At 40.6% G+C, this 24,570-nt stretch overlaps 1 protein-coding gene across 1 annotated transcript in view; it reads right to left on the reverse strand.

Annotated features, from left to right (window-relative positions):
- Positions 1-24,570, reverse strand: part of EPB41L4B (erythrocyte membrane protein band 4.1 like 4B) — a 266,029-nt gene that overhangs the window by 79,138 nt on the left and 162,321 nt on the right. Inside the window, exons 16-17 of the mRNA XM_075921605.1 lie at positions 10,831-11,015; positions 4,055-4,173 (exon numbers count right to left, since the gene is read on the reverse strand). Of these exons, the coding sequence (XP_075777720.1) occupies positions 4,055-4,173; positions 10,831-11,015 (304 nt within the window). The remainder of the gene's footprint in view (positions 1-4,054; positions 4,174-10,830; positions 11,016-24,570) is intronic.

Consider the following 24,570-nt stretch of genomic DNA (forward strand, 5'->3'; position numbering starts at 1 on the left):
AGTTGCGCAAGATACTACTTTTAATGCATGAAGCAATGTAAATAAATATAGGTTATTTGGTTCTCTAGGAATTATATTAGCATAGTTTATGAGAAAACAAAAGATTTTAAAACTATCAGCACTGTATAACTCATACACTGTCACTGCAGAAATGCAAGTTGCACTCCACTTTTTTTGTGCTTATGCATAATAAGCAAAATTGTCTGTTAATTCTCCAGAATCCTTATTGCTTACAATGACAAATGAAGTATAACAATAGCAACTGTATTCAGACACTGTGTCAGGTTGGCAGTTATTAAAATCCCATTTTAATGTGTAAACTCAGCACATTCAATGTGGAAGTCATTAAAGAAATATATATATAGACACAGTTTTGGCAATCCTTGTAATTTCATCATGTGTCTCATTATATTTGGTGTTCTTCTGAATGCTTCAGGTGCTGGATTCATGTGAATACAAGAGTATATTCGTTTTCATCTTTTTGGAAAAGTAATTTAGTTTGAAAATGTGATCTAAGTGCACTCAATAAGGTCAGAAGCCAGAAGATAAAATGACCCCCAACGTTATTATTAAAAAAAAAAAAAAAGAACTATAATTAATGATTTTCAAGAAAGTTTCATGATTTTTGAACAGGTGGGTATGGAAATACTCGAGATATGCAACACCAAAACACTTTTTTTTTAAATCACTAATCCAAATGCTCCTCTTTTACATAACTGATGACACATCAATTTCCTCTCACCAGCTCCAACAATGTCATTTACTAATAGCATGGATTCACTTAAGTTTCATCATTGTTGCACTGATACAAAATCAGATTTTTTTTGAAGAAAGGGAAAAATGGGACAGCTGCTGGTAGCATTAAGTGAATAGCATATGGTGGAAGTGGGCTGAGTTACTTCTAACCCCCATTACCTGTTACTTGTTGTTTTGTGTATGTGTGTGTGTGTGAGTGTGTGTTTTAATAATTGCAATCCTATTGTTGTTTTGATCTTATTTTTTCACTTTAAACTAATTGGATTCAATCCTCTTGTATTCATATGTTGTTTGGAACTAAATTAGGATTTAAAACAGCAACTTCTATGGTTTTATCCCTCCTTCCTGTTCAGGCCTGCTGATGGGGAGGGGCAAAGGGGTCAGCTGCTCCAGAGCCTGGTGATTTTACGGGCCTGGGGCTTCTAGCCACTGTTACTGTGGCAGCAGCGATGGACAGAGCCCCATACTCTTTTAATCACAGCTGAATTGCCAGGTGGCATGCTCTGGGCAGCTCTGAGGGTTACCGGGGGCCACACTGGGTGCTTCAGATGGTGTTGAGGTCTAGCTGCCAGGGCCCTGCTCCTTCCACAGGAAGCCCCACCCCTTCTGGGAGCATGGAGCTGCCCCTCTCCCCCCCACTTTGCCCAGGGGGCTGGCAAGTCCTGTCAGCTTCCCTGCTCCAATTTATCTCTAATGTGTCTTAGCCTCTTAAGCTAATTTTTAATATATTTATTTCTCTGAGTCCTTCTCAAGAGTAAAGAGGGGTGCCTTCACTAAGAGAAAAAGATGTTTTCTTAGCTCATGTTAGCTAACAAATAGTAACAAGCAGGAAGTAAGAGCCTGGAGGAGACAAGGCAGTTTGGAGTTTTCACATGAGTTCGCACACCACAGTAAAGACTGCGGGGGGGGGGGGGGGGGGGGAGCCACCTACAAATGACCTTGACTTCACTGAGTTCCTCAACCATATCACTTTCCACAGCTGAGCCAACACAAGTACAGAACACACCTTATTTTCTAGTGAAGATAAGACCCAGCTGAACACACCCTGCTCCTTATACAGCACAGGGATGCATCAGATAAGAGTCACCTGTTTATCTTCTCTCACTCATTAGGTCATTTGCAACTGCAGTAAGGACAGACTTTGCTGCCTTGCAAGAGACAGGCTGCTACACAGCTTTAGGGTATGTGACTTCACTGGTGAGCAGTCAGTACCTGGTACTCTGCAGCTGTGAGAGACTGAAGAAGAGATGTTTGCAAGGAAACAGAAACATAGAAAAAAAAGGAAATTAAAATATTTATGCCTGCAATATTCCTCTTCATCCTGAAGGGTAAAAATAATCTCTCAGGCTCCAAAGAGACCAACAGACATCATGAAACTGATTGATGTTGCTCACCAACTGAATGGACAGTAATCATATCAACTGGATTTGTCCTACTTCTTTTCCTAAACCATTTTTCATTCCCATGAGATGCAGTTTGCTGCAGCAGACAATCAAATTAACTCCTAACCACTGAACCTAATTTGATCCAATTATTTTATAAAATTCACCTTAGGTTGATAAGCATGACAAATTTCAATCCCAAAGCAGTTTGCTTGAAAAGGGAATTAACAGCTAGAAAAGACAAGTTCAAATGAGATGTCATTTTAATATGTAAATTTAGATATTTTGAGGCAACACTGGGGCTATTATGGTCATCTAGTCTGACCTCATCAATTATATAGACCATATATATGCTCCATTTAATTCCTGCATTGAGCCTAGAAATTAGTGGCTTACAGCCAGCACATTACTTTTGTGTGTTAAATCTCTTTCTCCTGCCTTGGCTATTTAGTATGTAAGCTCTTCAGGGCAGAAACAATTACATGTTTGTACAGCACCTAACATAATACCCATTCTTGTCTGGCCTCCTAGGTACTATCTTAATACATATGAGAAATAATGCTTAGTACATTAGTATAGCCAATCTTAGTTTAAAGGTTCTAGACAATGGAAAATTTCCATTGGTAAGTTATTCCAATGGTTCATTATACTTATTTAAAAATATATGCCTTATTTTCAGGTTACATGTTTCTAATAAGGCTGTTGGAATTTTTTTCTTCCAAGCAGTTTTTGACTAATTCGGGTTTTTTTGTTTGCTGTTGTTGTTGGGTTTTTTTTTCTTTTCTTTTTTGTGTGTTTTGGTTTTTTGCAAAAAAGTGCGGGGTTTTTTTGTTGAAAAATATAAACACCACAAGACCAAAAAGACTTTAATTTTCAGTGAAAAAGTAAAAATATGTCACTTTTGGAAATGTCACCACAGTGCCACAATGGAGGTAGAGTTTATTTGCTCAAGTCCCCATTCTCGTGTATGGACCAGGATCACCCACTGAACTTCATTACCCATGATACATTCTGGACCTATGACTCCCTTACTGCACAACCTGTGCTGAAATAGCAACAACATAGAATCTTCTGTATGAAACTAACATTGTCATCAAATTACATTCCTCCTAGAAGTGAGGGTCAGAATTCTTTCCAAACACTACTTCCTCTTTTATTAAGTTTACTCATTAAGGGCCTAATTCTCCATCTCTTTAATGCGATGGCAACATTTCCACTGATTTCAATGGGCTTAGGGTTGAGCCTTAGAAGGCCTGATGTTGTAAGACTTGTAATCTGCACTGCTCCATTGGCTTCCACCAGAGTTCTGAAATTAATAGCTATAGAATGAGGCACCAAGTTATAAGGTTCTATCATGTAGCCCAATGCCACGCTAGTTCCAAAACATAATAGACTCATCTTATGTGAAAAAGGAATATGATTTTTTTAACATTTGTACATTACCTAGCTGAGAAACCCTTAAAAGCGAAAGCAGAATAATAGCACAACTGAAACAGCTTTATCATGGTTTAAATTAAGTACCATTACTCCTTTGTCACTTGATACTGTTGACTCTATTCTCTTCCCCACACCTGCTTCCCCACTACTCCCATTGTTCAGCTGCCATCCTGTAAATATTTCCAATATATACAACACCTGCACAGTGAACAACACACTTTACAAGGAATGGTGGCAAATAAATTATATTATTGTGAGAAATATACAAACATACACAAACTAAGCCTTTGCCCCCTACTTTTGGCTAGATTGAATTTCAAAGGGAAAGTGGAAGGACATTTTTAAAGAACAAAAAGGAAACAATGGGAGATGAATAAGTGAAACTGTTGGAGCCAAATGCTGGGATGAATTAATAATGAAATACCATCAACTGCTGAATAAAACAGAAGAGCTCTCTGTTATATACTACTTTATAATACCTTGTTTATATTGATGTGCAGAGCTGGCCAAGGTCCAACTACCTTCACAGTCTCCACTTCCATCTTCTTCAGATGGGCAGAAGGGTTATCATAAAGGAGGGGAAGTCCTGAGCTCAGTTCTAAAAAGAGGCCCAAAATAAAGAAAGAAAAAACAAAATCTCAAGGAAAACTACAAGAGCATCACAGATCAAAACACTCAGATACACATGAGGAGATACCATCAACATTTTAAATACCCTTTATTTTCTGCAATACCCTCTACAAAGCTTTAAAATGCATTTGTTGCATCATTTTCCCTTTTCTATTTAGCAAACACTCTTCTTCCAAATTATAATGTGACTTAAACCAACTTTGGACCAGATTTTGAGTTTCTCAAGATGAGTAGCAGCTCAGTCCATGAGTTTTGCCTGTGACTCTACTAGCACTACTTAGAACAAAGATGCTACATGTCCTGGTGAAACACATGGTAACATTGCAAGAGAAGTTATAATATTCCATTTTATGATGCTATTAACACATTTTCCAAACCTCATAGCCCTGCCCAGGCAGAAGTCAAGTCTGTGCTTAACAAAGGGTCTTAACAAAGACTCTAGTTATCTTACCCATTACAAAGATAGCTTCCCCAATTATCACCTCTAATATCATTAGCTCACAGACATTTACCTTCCCCCCACCCTTCTGTTCTGAAATTTGATTTGTCCTTTTCATATGTGTTCATTTTTTAAATTGTATCCTTTGGTATATATGGTTGTGACTATTTTCTTCCACTATTTGATCTGAGGAAGTGGGTCTGGCCCACGAAAGCTCATCACCTAATAAACCATCTTGTTAGTCTTTAAAGTGCTACCTAGTCCTGTATTTTGTTTCAGCTACCCTAGACTAACACGGCTACATTTCTATCACTTGTCTTAACTTGCACTGAAGCAGGAAACAGAGTCATCAATCAGGGAGGGTAAACAGAGTGGTAAAAAACATCAGGGAATATCCTTTCATATAGATTCTTCCTCTCCTAAGTCTGAGTTGGAAATGTTTTTTGAGAATGTTAAAAAAGAGGGACAAACATCACAAGGCCATCCCTCCCTCCATCCATCACATTCACTGCCCTTGGAAGGACAAAGGACGCAGCCAGTGGACTCTAGGGGAATCATCTAGCCCTTAGAGTTTGGTCAGTAATCTGCTGGAGCATGTGGTCCGAAACTGTGCTCTGAATTTAATATAGTTAGTTAGTTAAGTTAACATTGGCAAATGTTTCATCTTTTTTTTTTTTATAACCATTTCCAACTTTTATGCCTCATTCCATGCACTCACTTAAAATGTCTTTGGAAGCGTCAGGGTACAGCCGAGTTAGTCTGCACAGGATAAACTTAAAAAACAACAAAAGGCCTGGTAGCACTTTAAAGACTAACAAAACATGTAAATAGTATCTGAAGAAGTGGGCTGTGCCAACGAAAGCTCGTGATACCATCTACATGTTTTGTTAGTCTATAAAGTGCTGCCAGATCTTTTGTTGTTTTTTTAAATATCTTTGTCATTAATGCACTTCTTTTACTGTTTTATCTAGTTTCGTGTGTTCAAGCTGGGTAACTCCTTTTGGGATAACAAATTGTGTGCATATTGTTCCCTTAAAGGAACAATGGATAGCATATTCATACTGCCCAGAAGAGGGTTGGGCAAAACAGAACATACAGTTTGTGGGGAAGATCCAAAACTGAAGGTGTATTTGGGATCACCGTGTAGAATAACCAAGGCTGCTAAGAGCCAAGGTGTGATTGGCTGGCTGAACCACAAAGCGCCATAGTTTGGACCGACTTACATGTTAGAGGCTGTTTGTCCTGGCTGGGGGACTACAGCAGCAGGGTTCTGTAAAGAGCACCCCAGGTTACAGGCCAGGGATGACCCAGCTAATTATTAGTCTGGATTGCACCCTAGTAGGTAAGAGTTGTGTAACTATGTTTTTGTTGATTTGACCTGTGTGTGGAGAATAAAACTGTATAAAAAAGTTTGTGGGATGGGCAGTGAGTTCTTAGCAAGCTGGGGAGAAGTCCTTTCTTGTTACAGTGGCCTCCTAGGGGAATAGGACAGAGCCCCACCTGTACCTAGTTGTTATCTGACTCTCAGTTTTGGGTATAGATCAGCGGTTGAGTCAGACGATCAGGCATTATGTGATGGTTGCCTGGGGGCACTGCTTTCCATATGGGAATCCACAGTCTCTGAAACAGCCCATGTGGATGGAGTCAGTAGGTTGGCACCAAGATCTGCCATGCCAGAGTCAAACAGTGCCACACATCTTCCAGCAGAGCAGCACTCCATGAAGTCTCATTTGGAATCAGAGAAGCAGCAGCCAGGACTAATTGCCTTTTCCTGTTGTGTATTTGGAGACAGAGAAATGGGAATGCTCTAACTGGTTGACAAGCTGTGACCATGATCCATTTGTCCAGTGAAGGTTGTTCTAATAATACACCTGAGTCACAAAGCATGCATGGACCATCTTTAGAAATGTAGAATTGAATCCTAATCTACTGTAACATCATTGTGTCCAAGTGCCAAGTGAACACTGTTTTTACTAGTTGGGCAGTTATCAAACATGCCCCCAAAGTCCCGTGAAATAGCAGTTCCTGTACCTGTGTTGTTGAAAGCCTCCTAATGCAGTGCCTACAACATGTAAGGTAGCCCTCCCCTTACCTCCTTCACAGGAACCTGCCGTGCACTTGTTCCCCTGATAATATTTTCAGTCTAGCAGTGAGTCTGGGGCCAGAGGTCAGAGCACATGGCTTGGGCTTCCCACAGAAGTACCTGGTATATAAAGCTTATTTGTCTTATTTTCAGCATGTCTATACACATAATTTGTACTCCTTTAAATATATCATTTTTAAACCTACATAGTTAAAGCAGTACAACCTACTAATGTGGATGGAGTTATACTGATAGAAAGGTGCTTATACCAGTATAACCTAGTCCGGGGTGGGCAATAATTTTTTGCCAGGGGCAACTTTAAAAATTTTTGAAGTGGCCCCGGGCCGTACAGGAAGGGTAGTGGCATCAAACAGAAGGGGCAGGGCCAATATATTTCCGGGTTCCCCACCCCCAGACAATTATTGGTCTGAGGGCGAGGGAGTGCCTTTGCCCCCACCCCAAGTATCCCTGGGAGCAGACTTCCCTCGCTCCCCTGCCCCTAGGCCAATTAGAACTTGGGGGTGGGGGGAACGTGCAAAGCCTCCTCCACTCCCCCCACTGCCCTGCAAGCAGCGCACAGCGCTTCAAAGCGCCTCGTGCTCTTGGCAGGGCGGGAGGAGGCTTTGCACGCTCCCTCACCCCCAGGCCCTGATTGGCCTGGGGGCAGGGGAGCAGCAGGCCCTTCGCGGGCCGGATCCACCCGCTTGGCGGGTCGCCCCAGCCCACAGAGGCCCTTTTGCCCACCCATGACCTAGTCCCATGAAACAGAGACTGTACCAATTTAACTTCTTGGGTAAACATTCACACTATAACCAAATCAGTAGAAAAAGTGTGTATAGGCCTAATACAGTATCCTAGGAACTCACACTGTATGTACTATATAGAAAAAAATCTCTTTTTTGATATGTAAACAATTTCAGAATAAAATACCTGCAGGGATATACTGGGAGACTATCATGTGCATGAGGAAAGATACGGATATCTCATTGATTTAAACCCCTCCCCCCACCCAATCCTGTCAACAGAAACTCATAGAAGTCATGTTGCATTTTTCTGTTCCACAGCCTGCATGAACAGACTGACTGTAACATTATAATAGGCTGAAATTTAGCCCTCTCAAAGTTGGTTACAAATATTCAGTATAAATGTGAATTATTCCTGTTTTTTGCCTTTGTATCACTTTTCTATGGCAGCCTTGCGAGTCACTAAAATAAAGGAAAGTGAAGAGGTTTAACAATCAGCGCAGAGCTGCAATAAAATATTCCACATTGTATCATGCTGTTTTTGAATTATCCTCATCTCTCCAAAGAATAAAAAGATAAGCGCTATAGATATGGGGTATCTCATATCAGAGCAACAACTGCTCTCTCTCTTCTCCCTTCCTAAAATGCTTTTTTAAAATACCCTGGATATGGGACCCAACTGATTTATGAAATCTCTGAAGTTTGCTCTGTACCAGTTCTACTAGAATTTTCTCACACAACTTCAGAGTGCTCTAAGTTACTTTGCCTATTATACTTGAGCTTCCTATGCTTTTCCTAGTGCATCTGCCACCTGTTATTTCCCTAATTTCTGTCAGACCCTTGTATTGCAAACTCCAGCAATATGCTGTAGCATGCTAACAATCTGTGCAGACCCTAATCGAAACAAACAGCAACCTGATTCTACAGATATGTCCATCTTTGTGTCACTGAGGAAGTGGGTTTTGCCCACGAAAGCTCATGATACTATATATATATATATATATATATATATATATTTGTTAGTCCCTAAGGTACCTCAGTACTACTTGTTTTTTAACATTATAGACTAACACAGCTACCCCTCTGAGACTTTTAAGATAAAGAGGTGAGCCAAAACAGGCTGGATTTACTTTCTAAATATTTACCCAATTCTATTTTTTGTTTTACATTCTACATAATGGGACCATCTGTATTACATTCTTGATGGGAAAAATAATCCACTATGATACTGAAAGACAAGGATAAGACATCAGTCTTATGTCATTGATCAAATACTCAGTGACCTCTTACAGGAGTCTCCTGTCAACATTCTGCTCTGATATAGTCAGTAATCTTGACACTCATCATGTAAATCCCCTCACTGACATGGCATTGTAATGCTGTAACAAATGGATAAGAGGAAGTACAGCATGTAAGGGATTAAACACTAGAACACAGTAGCCCTAAGGGACATTTCCCTGTAAACTAATAACCTAACCACATTTAGAGTCTCAGTAAAAGGTTTGCAGATGATTGGAGGATCCATATTGAAAAAGCAAACCTCAAGATTTGCTTCTTGAGTTTCAGCCTTCAAGTTTTCTTCTTCTTTTCCCCAGAAATGTAGTTTAAAATAAAGTTGTTTAAAAAGATCCATAATTGATCTGCTCATAAGGTAGCTGTATGTACATGGAAATTCATATGTGTATTAATAGAGACAGAGTTGGAAGCACAGTCTATTATTGTTTGCCCAAACTTACCACTATAAAATCTTATTTTCACTTGCTTCTAACCTGATTTTTTTTAAACCAGGTGCCATTTCAGATTGAAATTTAGTAAGTGTCAACAAAGCAAAAAAAAAAAGGGGGGGGGGAGGAGCGGGGAACAGACAGTTCAGAATATGAGATTAGGGGAGAAAATCATTGTTTCCTCCCTTTTAAAAATGCCTGAACTAAGTTTCATTGAGAATCTCTACAATTTTGGAGCCGGGACTTGAAATTTGGCCAGTGAGTCAAATCCTCTTATCAGGAATGTGCCTTTTGCTAGTCCTATGAAAGCCTGCCTAAATTTGGCCAAGTTATAAGCCTGCCAAAAATCACTGTTTACACATGCTCAGAGTCTGGCAGCTCTAGCCTCCAATATTCCATTAGTACTAAGCCTGCTCTATCAGAATTTTTGCATGTCATCTGGACTGAGTATTTTACCATCTCCCAGTGCATGCTCCAGCCCAGAATGGCAGGGGCAGACATTCTCTGCCACTGCTCCTCTGGGTTGTGTATTCTCATATACCAGAAGTGAGAACAGGGAAACCAGCTCTTCTGTGCTCTCCTTCCTTATCCACTCCTCAGCCCCTTCTGCTGGCTCCCCAGTAGCATGGAGAAGGATCTGCTTAGCTACAATCCAGAAGGAAATAAGACCCCTGGGGGTGATGGCTGAGGATAAGAACAAAGACGCTTCGGCCAACAAGGTTTTTTATACAGCATTTTGCCAGTGTTAAAAACATTCTTACAAGTGTTTTGTTGAGAAGCTCCAGTGCCTCCATGCTTTGGGCGGTGATGTCTCCCTGAAGTCGAGAGGTATTTTCTCTGAGAAAATCCACTCAAGAATGTGTCTGTGCTATAAGCCTCTGAAAATTGCCATTTTCACCCATTCAGTAGAGGTGTGAGAGTCTGGAAGCTACATACTTGAAGATTCTGCCTACACTGATCACATTCCAGCCTCTTCTAATTTCCTGCAATTGCTTTTCCTTGCCACCTGGGGAGAGGCAGTGTAGAGTTTAGCACTGGAGCCTTTGGCACGGAGACTGACTGTCCTGTGCTTTCCATGCTCCTCCTGCTGGTCCTCAAACACCACTAAGAAGAAAGCTGCTTGATTCAAATTAAAAGGTGGTGAGGAGAAACTGAGAACATAAGAAAAGCCACACTGGGTCAGCCCAAAGGTCCATCTAGCCCAGTATTCTGTCTGCTGACAGTGGCCAATGCCAGATGTCCCAGGAGAAAAGCAGGAACCAGGTCAGCAGCATATTGGCAGGCTGGGAGTACAGCGAAGGAAGAAAAAGGGATATGCTCGTGACACTCTATAAATAAAAATAATGAAATAAATCATTCTGTGCCAAGCGTCTATGACTAACCCAGCACTTGTTCACTTTTGGAATTCAAATTAATTGCCAGATCCCCATACCATGTATTCAACAGCAGAGCCAGAAAACTGTGAATCTTGACTAATTTGCATCAACCGTGAAATTTGAATACACTACAAAGTTTGTTCTTCATTGAGAAAACCTGAAATGCAATAGCTCCTCGTCTTTGATGCTCCATTTCTGTGCCTGTGACAGGACTCATGCCACAGTAATAACTGAAATTCTGTTACATTTCAGAGACTTACTATTTGGGTTTGGAACTCCAGAAACAATCTCTTTGCTGTCGGGAACAATTACCCCATAATTAGGGTGGTGATGGTGATGCCGGTGGTGGTGGTGTTGATACCTTGCACACATTTTTGTGGTAAATGGTGTTCCACCGTTTTCTTCAATGTTGAACTGATGAAGGTCAGTGTTATTCAAGGGGTAGCTGTGAAACAAATTCAGGTCAAATTAGAATCTTTTAAAGTGACAAAGCAATCGCATCTTTTGGGGAAATTTAAACTTTTTCTTGGACAATACTGCATTTTCAAGAAGGTTCTTTGTTTGTAAGCCTAAGTATGCCATCCATTTAAGATTAATTGATTTCACTTTAACTGGAAAACTGGCACATATTCTGCCTTATGGCTTTGTCTACACTAGCAACTGAGCAACAAAGCTTATGTCATTCATATGTTCTTAAGGCCCTCCCTTCACACAACAAAAGCTGTGTAGTGGAAAGTACTGGGGTAAACAGCGCTTTGTTGGCAGGAGTGCTCTCTAGTGGGGTGGATTTTTTTGTTAGCAAAAGTGCAGACAGTGGTTTTCACTGCCTGCCTTTTAGCAACATCATTGTGTCAACACAGCGCTGTTGCTAAAAGCTGTGTAGTGTGGACAAAGCCTAACACTTTGTACCAAAGGAAGTCCTGCATGCAAAGGAAGGTGATAAGATTTTTGCTAGTGAATTATTTTCTCCTTTAAGTGGTAAAAGTCCCCCCCCCCCCCAAAAAAAATAAAACCACCCTAATGTTTCAAATTTAAGTGATCTGTGGTCCTGTTTGAAGCTGACAACTAAAAAGAGAAAAACCTGAAAACATGCAATAAAGACAAACTGAAGAATTAGAGGGAAAATAAGTAGATTATTTTCAACTAGACTACAAATTGTTTATTGCAAATTGTTCACACTCTGAAAGCAAAATTAACTAGTCAGTTGCAAAAAAAAAAAAGAGCTTTGTTGTAATAGTTCAGAAGACATGTTCAAGTATATAACTTTGTATCTCTTCAATAGCCATAACCTTCTCAATAACCTTTTCTATAAATGGGAGGTTTCTGACTGGTAGTAATTAGAACTTCAATGTTAAGAGTTGGTTAACTGGAGAGGAGGTGAACTTCTTCATATTTAAGGACAATTGGCAGCCACTTCTCACAAAACAAGACATTGCTATGGACTTCCAGTAACAGCATCATAGCTACACCACTTGTTTTGAGTGACCAAGAGAAACATGGCTCAGATCTACATGTGGTGAGTGTTGGGGAGCCCAGAAGATGAAAGACTTCCCCATTAGAAACAAAACCAAATGCAACTAATGGACGAGAAGCCCTGAGGAGCCTGAAGTTCTCAAATTCCAAAGGCTTGGAAAAAGTAATCTGAAAGTAGTCTCTCATGTAACAAGACCATCACGCTGTCAATAGAGCTGTCTTCTGAAGGAAGTACTTATGGGACAAATAAGTCCAGTTAACAAGACTGCGCACTAATGAAAAAGTCTACCTAGATAATCTTTTTGAGGTGTCTATGTGTGAGGACAAGTAACTTTTTTTGGTTGTGAGTGCTCTTTTGTACACACAAATGAATGTCCCCTAGAAAAGATCAGGTTCCAGGTGATTTATCTGCCAACCTATGCATAATTCAGCTGTTTCAAGGTAGAGATCACCATTAAACCAGAGTATGGCAAAGGGTTACAGAGTTGAGGGTCGCCCTTAAAATGGCAAAAGGTGCTGGTGAGCTGACAGACTCACAGGTCGGGACAGGAGATCAGTTGTGCACCAATATCAATGAGACCATAAAACTTCCTAAGTCAAGTCTCAGTAGTTGATGTGGATGTAAAATAGGTGCCATGTTCAAATAGAGGACTTGATTATCTGAACTATCTAAATCAGCTTTGCAATCAGATTGGAATTAGCTCAGCAAAGCTGAGTTCACAAGCATGCTCGCAAGCATGTTGACGACCCTGTAGTCAATAAACTATAAGGAAAGCAACAGTAGAGCAAACAGCAGCTCAGCAACTTGAGATGTGAAATCCAATTTTACATGGTGACCTACTCTACCCAAAGAACCATAAACTCCTCTCCTTCTTCAGGGTCAGAAGTGACTTACAGATACTAACCTTCATGTCTGGTTACCCTGTGTACATTTGCAGGATGGGACAATAATCACAGAACCGCCTATGAGGTTCTATGGGAGTTCTGCATGAGGCTGGTGAGCCAGAGAAAAACTGTGCCTTCAGTTTCTGATCTAATGTACTGGCCTTACATGTGACAGACTTGGAATTACCCAATCCAAAATCTCAAATTTGAGGAATCTAAATTAGCCATTTCATGTAATCTATACTATGTAATTAAAAAACATGTGGACGCCTTAATATTATATTTCCCACATGCATCAAGGCAAAACTTCCAGGATAGACCTTGAACTCTACCTCTCTGTGATTTGGTGTGCTCCCACATACATATCTCAATGGACCTTCTGTTCTGATCTTAATGGGTTTTAGTTTAATCCAGAGAATTGGAGTATTATCTTTCTCTACTCTACTGCTCAACAACTTCTCATACTAGTCCCTCTCTCTCCTGAATATATCTTGCTAATTTGAACTGACACTGCAGTTATTTCTTTCCCCACTAATGTAATGCCAACCCTAACCCTCCCTCCCCCCACACACAAAGTTTTGATTGTAAGACCTCTAGTTTTCCCACTTATTCCCCGCAAATTTTCATTGTTATAAATGCTTATGATTAAACATCCATACTTTCTCCTCTTGCATTTCTCCTTTAGCCTTCCTCGTATGGCAATATTCCACCTTGATTTTAATTAAAGATCATTTTACTGGCCTACATCCTTTCCTCTTATTGCATCTTTTTTTTTTTGATGTTCTATCTGTTTACCTTCCTGTAACTTTCCCCTTTGCTTTACCACTCCATCTTTTCTCCCACTGTAGTGTTTGCCTGAAAAGCCTTTCTAGCTTACTACATAATAGATCAGTTGAACATCAAAGGGGAAAGAATTGGTGCAATACTGCCCAAACTCTAAAGAAGGCTAGAACTTCATTCTAAATCAGTCCATTGTCAAGTCCTGGGACACCAGCTGATCCTCATTATTCTAATAGCTGCATATCCCATAAAGCTGATAGAAGCCCACAATTCAAATATGTAGGCAATGTTCTGCCCAAGTGCTCAGCTTATAGAGAACTGTGCATGTAGTCCTTGATAATAAACTATTTTAATCTAATAAAAAATGCAGCATAAAAACAAAGCAGTAGGACAGATGATGCAATACACATTTTCCCACTTCTTTCCCTCCTTGCTTTCACCCAGTCTATTGCTGACTTCTGTAGCCTAGCTCTGTATCAAACAATCCTTAATATGTCGCTTATTCAGTTAAAACTTCTACATTTTCCTACCATCCAGCCCTCCCCTCCACTGTCTTATCACCACATTACTGCCTCCATTCCCCACACAGAGCGACCCTTAGCTTTTGACCTGCTGGTTTTCCATCCCAGCCTCCCAGCAATCATCCCCATTCCACTGGGAAATTCTCCCAACCCAGGTGCTCCAACTGTAATTGGGAAGTGATTGGTGGGCTTCTACTTCCACATGGTCATGCTCTAAAGGTGGGTGTGGGAAGGCATGCATGGACTACTCTGGCCACGGGAATGCTAGTATGTACCATGGGTTAAGGTTCCTTCAACACTCCCCTGCCCCAACAGGTGGATGGTGATCTAGAAGTTTGATTTAGTTGGTGATCTAGATGGTGATTCCAGTTTGGGGAGCAATATTTTAGTTTGCAACAAATGTCACACACGCATCCGTTTCGTGTAAGAGTGTTCACTCTGAGCTAAGCACTGTAATCTCTTCAGATGTAAAAAGGCTCAGCATTTCAAATGCACATCTTCACAGCCCCTTCCATCCTCCCATCCACAGCCTGCAGAATGCCTTATTTGGTGAATTGCAGCTTGCTGATGTCTTTCTATAGCATCAGGTCTACATAGGTATTCTTTGAACTGAATGCTCTGGGAGTCTCCTGCCTCCCACCTAGCTCTAATAGAATGTCTCTCACTGATCACTTTGTCACAATAATACCTTCTCAAAACTCTAGAAGTTTTAACTATGCTCCCTGAGGGGAGTCAGTGCTGTTATAAGCCTGCCTCTTGGATTGTTTGAGTGGGAGGGTTTCAAAAGCACAAACGGGAGCCAATCTGCCATTGACGTTCAGTGGATCTTGGGGGCTTGTCACTTGTGCCTTACATTTTCTTCTTAACGTCCAAGGTTGCCACACGGTTCTCCCTAACAGGCCATTTCACACAAGGTTGGTGCAAGCAAAGGTATTTGCTGTGTGGCCCTATAGAGTCTCACGTGATATATCTGGTTATGGTGGCCATCAAATTGTGTCGTAATATAATGGAACATACCACTGCGTTATGAAACAGAGACCTCTTTTAATACATCTTTATTTGATGAATTGCAGCTACAATGCTACAATGTAGCAGATGCTGCTACAATTTTAATTTTCTGTACTGTATTTGGTTAGGAGCAAACCTAAAACACACAGTAAATCCCTTTTGATCCATTTTTGTCATTAGCACTAACATTTTAAAAATGTTGATGCTTTCAATCTTCTCATTTTCTCCTCCAATTTCATGAAAAAATAAAAAAATCTTAATTTTAGTGAAGGGGTTTTAACTTGCTTTATCCCTGTAAAGCGCCTGACACATGCAAAATATTATTCTTGGCTGTAAAGTTCAGAACGTGATACTAAGCCCTGGTCCACACTAAGACTTTATTTCAAAATAACCCCCACAAGATGAATTTATAAGCGGAGCGTCCACACAGCCATGCCCGTTATTTCGAAATAATGGTCCATGGGATTCAAAATTTGTACGCCTGCTTTTTTATCAGGAGTAATGCTAATTTCGAAATAGTTATTTCAAAATAGTGCTAATGTAGAGACAGTGGTGCCACTATTTCGAAATAACTACTCCCCAGATTAATTTGAACTAATTACTCCTCAGTGCTTCCTGGGGCTCTAAATCCGAGGTAGTGTGTCCACAATAAGGGAGCCTGTCTCAGACTAATTTTGAGGCTTCCATGTAGTCTGGACACGCTAGTTTGATTTTGTTAAATCAGGAATTATGAAATTGATTTTACTAATTTAGAAATAGTTTCCTAGTGTAGACAAGGCCTGAGTGTGCACAGGAATATGGCAAACAAGCATTGATGTTTTTTTGTGCGGATAGGGATGAGGAATAAATGAGGTAGGACAGAGTGAACCTGGTTGGTGCAAACACTGGCTAAGTATCACATCTGGTACATGGGCTGGAGCAGATAATCTGGAAAGTGCTTTACTGCAGTAATACAAGAAAAAGATGGTCACGGAGCAGATAGGGGATTAAAAGCTCTGGAATCCTACACCTAGTATGGAAATAAAGAGCATACTCCAAGGAGAAAGTGCATCACAAGGCCATGTGTTCTGCAGTGTGGTGTAGACTCCATATGGATCCATACTAGAACTATAAAGAAATCCTACTGCAGGTGTGAAGCAACTGAAGATAGTCCAGAGGAACCCTTTTCATACATAAAGACAGCTCTAGAAGCTGTATGACTAAGTGGACTTTAACCAGAAAGAAATTTCTAGGACTCTTCATCAACCTTTCTGATGAGCTATCTTAAACTCGCAAGTTTAAAAACCAGAATGAAGATGCACTGCAATTATTGCTGAGTCACTGTAAGGTTAGATTTGATGTTTCTAAACCCAATATCATAAAAAGGGTAGGGAACTTCTTTCAGAGCTAAAATGAATAAGGGCCAAAAACCTAAAGGCCCTACAAGGAAATCCTAGACACAGCCAAGCTAAGGATGAAGTTTACATTCCATTAATGCTATTTACGTTACCATTCAAGCTGAAACCAGAACTACGTATAGTAAATGAACACTGTTCAAAGCAAGGGAATTTCACTTGTTTACACAAGGAAAAATATCAGCAACAAGAAAATTAAGTGACGCACAAAGGAATCAACTCAGTGCAGTAAGACGGTCCTTCTTAGGCTCAGTCTGCAGCTAACACCAACTGATTCTGACTAGTGATAAAATATCAGCCATTTTGTATTTTTCAAACTATATGTTTTTTCTGAAAATTTGAACCAGCTGTAAGAAAAGCTGGTTGATCAGCAGCAAATATTGTCATCAACCCCCCTACCCCCAAAACAACAAGAACATTCCAAATCAAGCATTTTAAATGTTCCCCCCTTTTGGTCAAAATTTTGAAAAAAAAATGGGATCATGGTTTCATGTCCAATTCACACACCTCTTTGGAGCCAGGAACCCTGTGTGCCCCAGACCTTAAATATGTAGCAACCACACACAGACACTATTGTTCTTAAAGCTCCATAGACCAGAGGTTTCCTTTGCTTTTCCATTCTCTTTTCCTTTCTACTTTCCTTGTGTTATTTCCTCCATCCTTATAGTTGTTTCCTTCCAGTTAACTTTTATTTTCCATTTCCTTCCACTCTACCCCAGACTCTAAAAGCTTCCTTTCCATTTAACGTTTCCTCTTTCTCTAGATGCCCCTTTCTGTTGGGTCTCTCTGCTTGCTCCTCTGTCCCACTGTGTCACAACATTGGGCTCTCTTCTTCCTTGTCTCTCCAGGGTCTCCTCTTGGGTATGGTGGCCATTTCTTCGCCTGTTAAAGAAAGAGAAAAGGCCCCAGTCCTCCTCCTCCCTTCATTCTCTCCCTTCGCCCCCAGTGGAAGAAAAGCATTCTCTTCTGAATGCGGACAATATGCCACTGCTGACTGACAAAGTTGCCAGGCAGAGTGGCCTCAAATATTTAGGATTTTGCACAAGGATATAAAAGATGGTACATCCAGGATGTAGATATGGTTCTCCTATTCCTAACCTGGGAATTTAAGATATTCATTGGATTGCTGCCCAGTTGGCCAATATTCTCTATATGTGGCTGCACAAATGGTTTAACATTTCCTCATGATGTTCAGAAAATGCAATAGCTAAATGCTGTGGGGGTAAGTAGCATGTTGTTTTGGGACTGTTATAATATGATTTACTGTAGAAAAAAGTATGTGAAATATTTAAATAGCTTGATGTCCAAGTTTAAATTGTGTTAAACCAGCATTTCCTACTGCCAAGTGAGTTCAATGGCTGCTCCTTTCTGTTCTTCGGGTGGATGTAACAGCAATAAAACATTTTGTGGATAAAAATGTGGCTTTTAATAATTTTTTTTTAAACTAGTCTTCAAATTACTTACAACTGGGTTTTTTTTTAAGCAAGTGACTGCAATTTTTAAAACGTGCTCCTCTTCTGGATTTTTCTTCTAGCAATTCAAAATGATCTTTATAATTAAAATAAAAATGAGGAGGTTTTTTAAAGAAGAGTAGCTCAAGGCATCACACTGGAAAAAATGCCAAAAATACAGAATGTACAAAGTATGGCAAATTCAAAAGAGCCTGACAAAGTTGGAAACAAAATATGGTTGTTGATAATGCCAATGTAATAGTAAGACTGCTTCTGAATGATCTCTTGGTAGGATTGTCACCTCAACCGTCTTTTCTTTAAAATGTAAAGGGGTCCTTCTAATTTATTCTTGGTGAATAAATCATTCAGTGAAGTGATTCTTCAGATGTGGTTGGGAGCAATCTTTGGTGATGTGCAAAGTGCTGGCAGGACACAAGTTGCTTGGGAGAACTATTGTCAATGAAATTCTTCTGCTGGGGGCTGCATCTACACTGCAGGCTTCTCGCACAATAATTTTTTGCGGAAGAGAACTTCCACAAAAAGTTATTGCACAAGAGCGCATCCATACTGCCAAGGACGGTCTTGCGCAAGAAAGCTCTGATTGTCATTCACAGAATGACCATTAGAGCACCTGTGCTTTTCTTGTGCAAGAAACCCCTGGTGTCCGTCCACACACGCCTTTTTGTGCAAGAGCTCTTGCACAAAAAGGCTTATTCCTCATAGAAAGAGGAATAACTCTTGTGCAAAAAGCCCTATCTTCTGATGATCTACTGTACTTTTTCTTGTGCAAAAATGCACTTGTAGTGTGGACACTCCAGAAGTTTTTGCGCAAAAAGTCTGCAGTGTAGACATAGCCTATGAGAGGAAGCGCTTTGAGTCTACTGGGAAGACCCAAACAGCAAATCCCTAAAGGCAGATGAGCTGTCACCACAAAGTATGCTGCTGAAGGGAGCAACAGGCTGCTCGGTATTGAGACAATTGATTTACTTCAACTACAACCCAAAGGGAAAGATGAAGAGTTGGTCAGAAAGCTAGTAGCGTACAAATATTCTCTGTGTCTTCTCTCCAAGAGCCATGATCTTTTGAAATTCTTTAGAACTTACATAGTCAAGTTGATTTTGATGGGTGTGAACATATGAAAATGCAGAAAATACGTTCCCCCCCCAATGAAATGCTGAAACTCTACAAGGCGCTGAGTATCTTCAAATCCCATTAATGCCAAAGGGTTGAACAAATACTATCTTTTGAATTATAAAGAATTGACCAGATCTCTGAAGTGGGATGGAAGAAAAAAAAACTAAAGAGGATTACATACTGTAAACCAACCTGATAGTTTTTAATGATGCTCTATTTACATTTTCTATCCACAGGCACTCCCTGAGTTACAAATATCCAAATCATGAACATTTGCACATACAAACAACAGCTCTCCTGCAGCCTCTGGGTGCAGGCAGAAGGCACGGATGGTGTTGAGCAACGCAAGTGCTGGCTGGAGGACTCTGGAGGATCAGGGGGCGGGGACACAGCCAGGGGTTGGAGAGAAGCGGCACTTTGAAGGGGAAACTGCCACTTCTTTCCAGCTACCGGCTGCACAGCCACCCCCTCATCCTCTGGAGTTCTCCAGCCCCCGCACCTCCCGGTGAACCGGGGCTAGCTCCTGGTGGGGGGGAGGGGATTGGGTGAAGCCCATGTGTGAGAGGACAGGCAGAGAATGGGGCTGGCTGCAGGAGCTGGCACAGAGCCCATGGAAAGAGGGAATTTGGTAGCCAGGGGGATGCCCGGAAGTCACTTTCAGAATCTCCACCTACCTCCTCATCCTTCTTTTATTAAACTTGCTCTTCCTCAAGCACCCACGTTCAAGGTTAAATAAAAAACTATTTCTACTACTTTTCATTGCAAATATGCAGTATTTCAGCTACATTATGGGTTAAATAGGCTTTTGTGGGTGAACCTAGGAACTATCTACCATTTATAACAGAGTTTCTATGGGAAAATGCATTCCAAGTGCCAATCAACCAACTTACAAACTTTTGGAACACAATCTGTTTGCAAGTTGGGGACTTCCTGTATTAGTAATTATTGTATAAGTATGCAAGGGGCCTTTCTGAGGAGATCCTTGCCTTGAAGTACTTAATACCCACACTTGGAAATATCACAGGGCTAGCTGGTAAGGAACAATTTGCTGGATTTGAAAGTAGGGATGTTAAAAATCGTGTAATAGGATAACTATGTAACCACTGAGGGTGTGTCTAGACTACAGGGTTTTGTCAACAAAAGCGGACTTTTGTCAACAAAACTATACCTGCGTCTACACTGCCGCTGAGTTCTGTCGACATAACGTCAACAGAACTCAGCAGTTTTGTCGATGGCTATAAACCTCATTCTATGAGGAATAATGCCTTTTGTCGACAGAGTTCTGTCGACAGAAGGCGTTATTGCATCTACACCACTGGATGTAGTCTAGATGCTCTTTGTCGACAGAAGCTTTGTTGACAGTATCTGTCGACAAAACTTCTGTCGACAAAAGCCTGTAGTCTAGATCTACCCTGAAAGTCTCAGTGGTTACACAGTTACCCGTGCTGCAGGCTCTGCAGTACTTATCTTAGCTTTATACTGCAGAGGTGGTAGCGAAGCATTCCTGGAAGCAGGGCTGCCAGCCCAGCTCCTGGGGAGGAGGTGTCACTCAGTGTAACAGAAGCTGTTAACAGATAAGCATCCACTTACTGGTTGCATGGATAGTTGTTTACCCGCACACATCCCTATTTGAAAGAACTATCAAGGATCAGACTTTTAAAACTGGAGTGCCCCAGTAACTGACACATAATTTGGCCTGCAGAATCTGTATTACCGGGGATGAGCCATGTAAAGGAAGGAACCCAACTTTACTCTTAGAACCCAGGTTAGGTTATTTTGGAGGGCGGGTCCAACCTTAACATTTAGGATATGGCAATCTTTGAGAAACACTCAATATGGAAGCTCACAATGCCCACCACTTTTTAAAGTACCATGGCACTCAACAGACCCATTGGTGCTGCTGGCTTCTGAGTTGTTTTGAAAATCAGGCTCCTTGTGGTTGTGGTCTCTCACATAAAGTAACTGCTTTTCAAGGTATCTCTAGGGATGGGAATGCAACAGTATAAACCAGTGCTTCTTGACCAGTGTTGATCTTTCATGGGCACAACCCACTTCTTCAGATAACAGATGAATGGAGCAAGAGTCACAGAGGGACAAATATAAAGCAGAAAGAGGAAGGGGAGTAGAAAAAAACTTGTCAAAGTGTCTGTGCTAAATGAGGCTAATAGAGGGACCTGTAAGTGTCCAATACTTAGCTTTTGATGTCATTTGGGTGTTGAATATAACGGCCCAGCCAGGAAATGTCTTTGTTCAATCTTTGGGTAAATGTGTCATATGAAGGCCAGTTCTGCAATTTCTCTCTCTAGTTGGTTCCTGAAATTATTTTGCAAGAGCATGGACACTTTTAAATCCATTAATGAGTGCCCTGGCAAGTTAAAATGTTCCCCCTCAGGTTTCTGTGAGTTACCGCTTTGAATATCTGATTTGGGTCCATAAATCATTTGTCGTAGAGACCTTCCAGTTTGACCAATATACATGGCAGAGGGGCAATGCCAGCAATTTGTTCCTCTGTGCCTCTTGCTCCATTCATCTGTCATCTGAAGAAGTGGGTTGTGCCCACAAAAACTCATGATACCATCTGTATTTTTTATTAGACTCTAAGGTGCTACAGGGCCACTCGTGGTTTTTCTTGTTTTTTTTTTTAATGTTCTGTATAGCAGTGTTTCTCAACCAGTGGTATGAATACCCTTAGGGGTACTCGAGAGAAGTCTGGGGGGTATGTCAACACAACTGAAATCTGGAGAAAACTGAATCTTTGTTTTAAGTTTTACAGCTTATTATTTTTGTACTTTTTACACACAAACATTTCATTGCCCACCCGGCTACAATTAAGTTGTTTAAACAAATGTGTTGCAATGATCGAAAAAAATTGTGTGCCTGAAAACTGTAGGTACTGGGGGTACTTTTTTAAGGGGGATACTTAAGGTTTTTTTTTGAAAAAGGGGTACTTTATTTAAAAAAAGATTGAGAAACACTGGTATAAACGGATGGAGAGGTATAGCAGTTCTGTCCCTTTCCCTGACACTGTCTTTGTCTTTCTCTATTTAGACTGTAAACTCTTTGTCACCAAAGGGACAGGGATTATGTTTGTACAGTGGCACAATGGGGTTCCCCTTTGTTTGGCTGCCCCCTAGGGACCACCGTAATAAGCACAAATAATAAAAACGGAATTGTATTTTTCAAGTACTGCCACTTCATTCCTAGAACAGAAATAAATCTGATGTAAACGTGTGATGTACACAACAAACTGCTGAGATCCAGCAATCCCAAGCTTTCATCCTCACACTGCGGAACAAGTGCAGTGAATACACAGGCAAGTCCCTACCTCTACCCAGCAAAGCTAGCTCAGATTAACCTTCTAAAGGGAGGGGGGCTTTTTGTTTGTTTTTTTTGCGGGGTTTTATGGCAGAAGCAAATATCTCAGCATGCCTTGGCCTTTGAAGAATCCATACAGATATGTAAAAATAAAGTGAGTAATTTTGTTTCTGCTCGCATTGTCTTGGTTTCCTCACAATCAGCACTAGTGGTGCTGCAGCAATGGCAGTAATCCATAAATATCGCTTTCTCAGGTCCCCATTTTATAAAGCAAAACAAAAACAGACTTCACACTGTTCTTGGAGCCTGATCCAATGCCCATCGGTCATCGTCTTCACACATGATCTGAGAATTAGGCCCATAGTGCGCTTATGCTGCAGTGGTCCTCATTCAAGCCAGGTGATTCCAGGGGTAAGCAAACTGACCTGGCTTCTTACTGGATCATGGACATGAAACTTCTGGAAAATTGTTTTATTTTAAACCAATACAAAACCAAAAAGCAGTGCAGAGGTAAGTCAGCCTGCCTCTCCCCTTTGCAGGGAATCTCTCCCACACCCCCAACTGTGTTTTTCTACCCCACCTTGGAGTCCGTATATTGAAAAACAAGTCAGATCAGCTTCTTTGTTTATCCTGTTTTAGTCAGCTTACTCTTTGGCACTAGCAGTAACTAAATTTATCAAATTATTTGCAATCTCTTATACTACTTTTACTACAGGCTGGAAGAGAGCAGTTCTGGTGCATTGGTTTCGGATCTGAAAGACAAAAGACATGTAACAACTTACCTGTCAGATGAGATGATCCCATGCAATGAAGGATTAATTCAAAAGGGATGCCTTCCCCAATAGTAGAACATGTTTCTATAGCTCCCAGTCTCTGGGCCAGCTCAATCCTCTGATGCTGCAATGGGGCCATAAACCTGGGAAGTCACAGACCTGGTATTGCAATGCCTCCTGGAGTCCCAGGTGGAAGGGGAATATTAAAGCTGGAGGGAAACTGGTACTCCGATGTTTTGCTATCCAGTAATTGCCACATTACAAAATAGGCTGCACTGAATTGTGCTGGGACTGAATTGGCCTGATATCCCTCAGTACTCGGGGAGTTGGAGGATGGTAGGAGTTAAAAAAAATGGATTAGACACCTTAGCCCTACCACTTCCTCTTGGATCTATTAAGTGGTGCTACAGTACATCTGAGAAACTCCGCACCATATACTAGGATACAAACCAAATGCAATTTGTAGTTCCTGGTGTGATATCAGTTCATCAAATAGCATCTCTAATTTGTAGCAAAGACATAGTTTGGTCACCATTTGTGATCATGCAATTTCTGATTCTTAAAAGAGACAAGATAGGTGAGGTAATATGTTTTCTCATGCCATGTTGTATAGGTTTCCTGCCAGGATTTCCCATGAGAATGCCACATGATATTTATTGAAATTAGTTCTCAGTTGTGTGTTCTAAATAGTAAAATAAAACAATTGTCCTATATACTTTTGATAGTGTTCCAGTTGTTCTAAATGAACACATGCTACCATCTGCTAAATGCTAACAAAGCAATTTTCCTGGATGCCCATTGTACAATATGTCTAATTGCTGAAAATGTTCTGCACCCTAATTTTAAAAAGTTTAATTAAAAATATTTCTTTTGAAGACATCTCCTCTCCTGATTCCATAAGAAATAGAAATGTTGTTGGAGTCATGCTGGTCTAGGCTATGACAGAGACAAGGTAGGTGAAATATTGTATTTTATTGAACCAATTTCTGTTGTGGGAAGTTACAAGCTTTCAAGCTTCACAGAGCTCTTTTTCAGATCCAAGTTGGTCCAATGAAATATATTGTCTCTCATGTCCAAGTGATAAGAACCGAAGAAGAGTTCTGCACAGTTCAAATGCTTGTTCTGTCCACTAACTACAATAAATAATGGATCTAAAATAGTTTATAAAATGTAATGCAAAGCTGTGGTATCAAAAGAGGTTTCCTACAGTGGCCTGCATATAGGATCCAGTCTTAAATCCAAACACCCAGAGATTTTTAAAAATTA

Source organism: Pelodiscus sinensis, chromosome 2, assembly GCF_049634645.1.
Source record: "Pelodiscus sinensis isolate JC-2024 chromosome 2, ASM4963464v1, whole genome shotgun sequence".
Classification (NCBI taxonomy): domain Eukaryota; kingdom Metazoa; phylum Chordata; order Testudines; family Trionychidae; genus Pelodiscus; species Pelodiscus sinensis.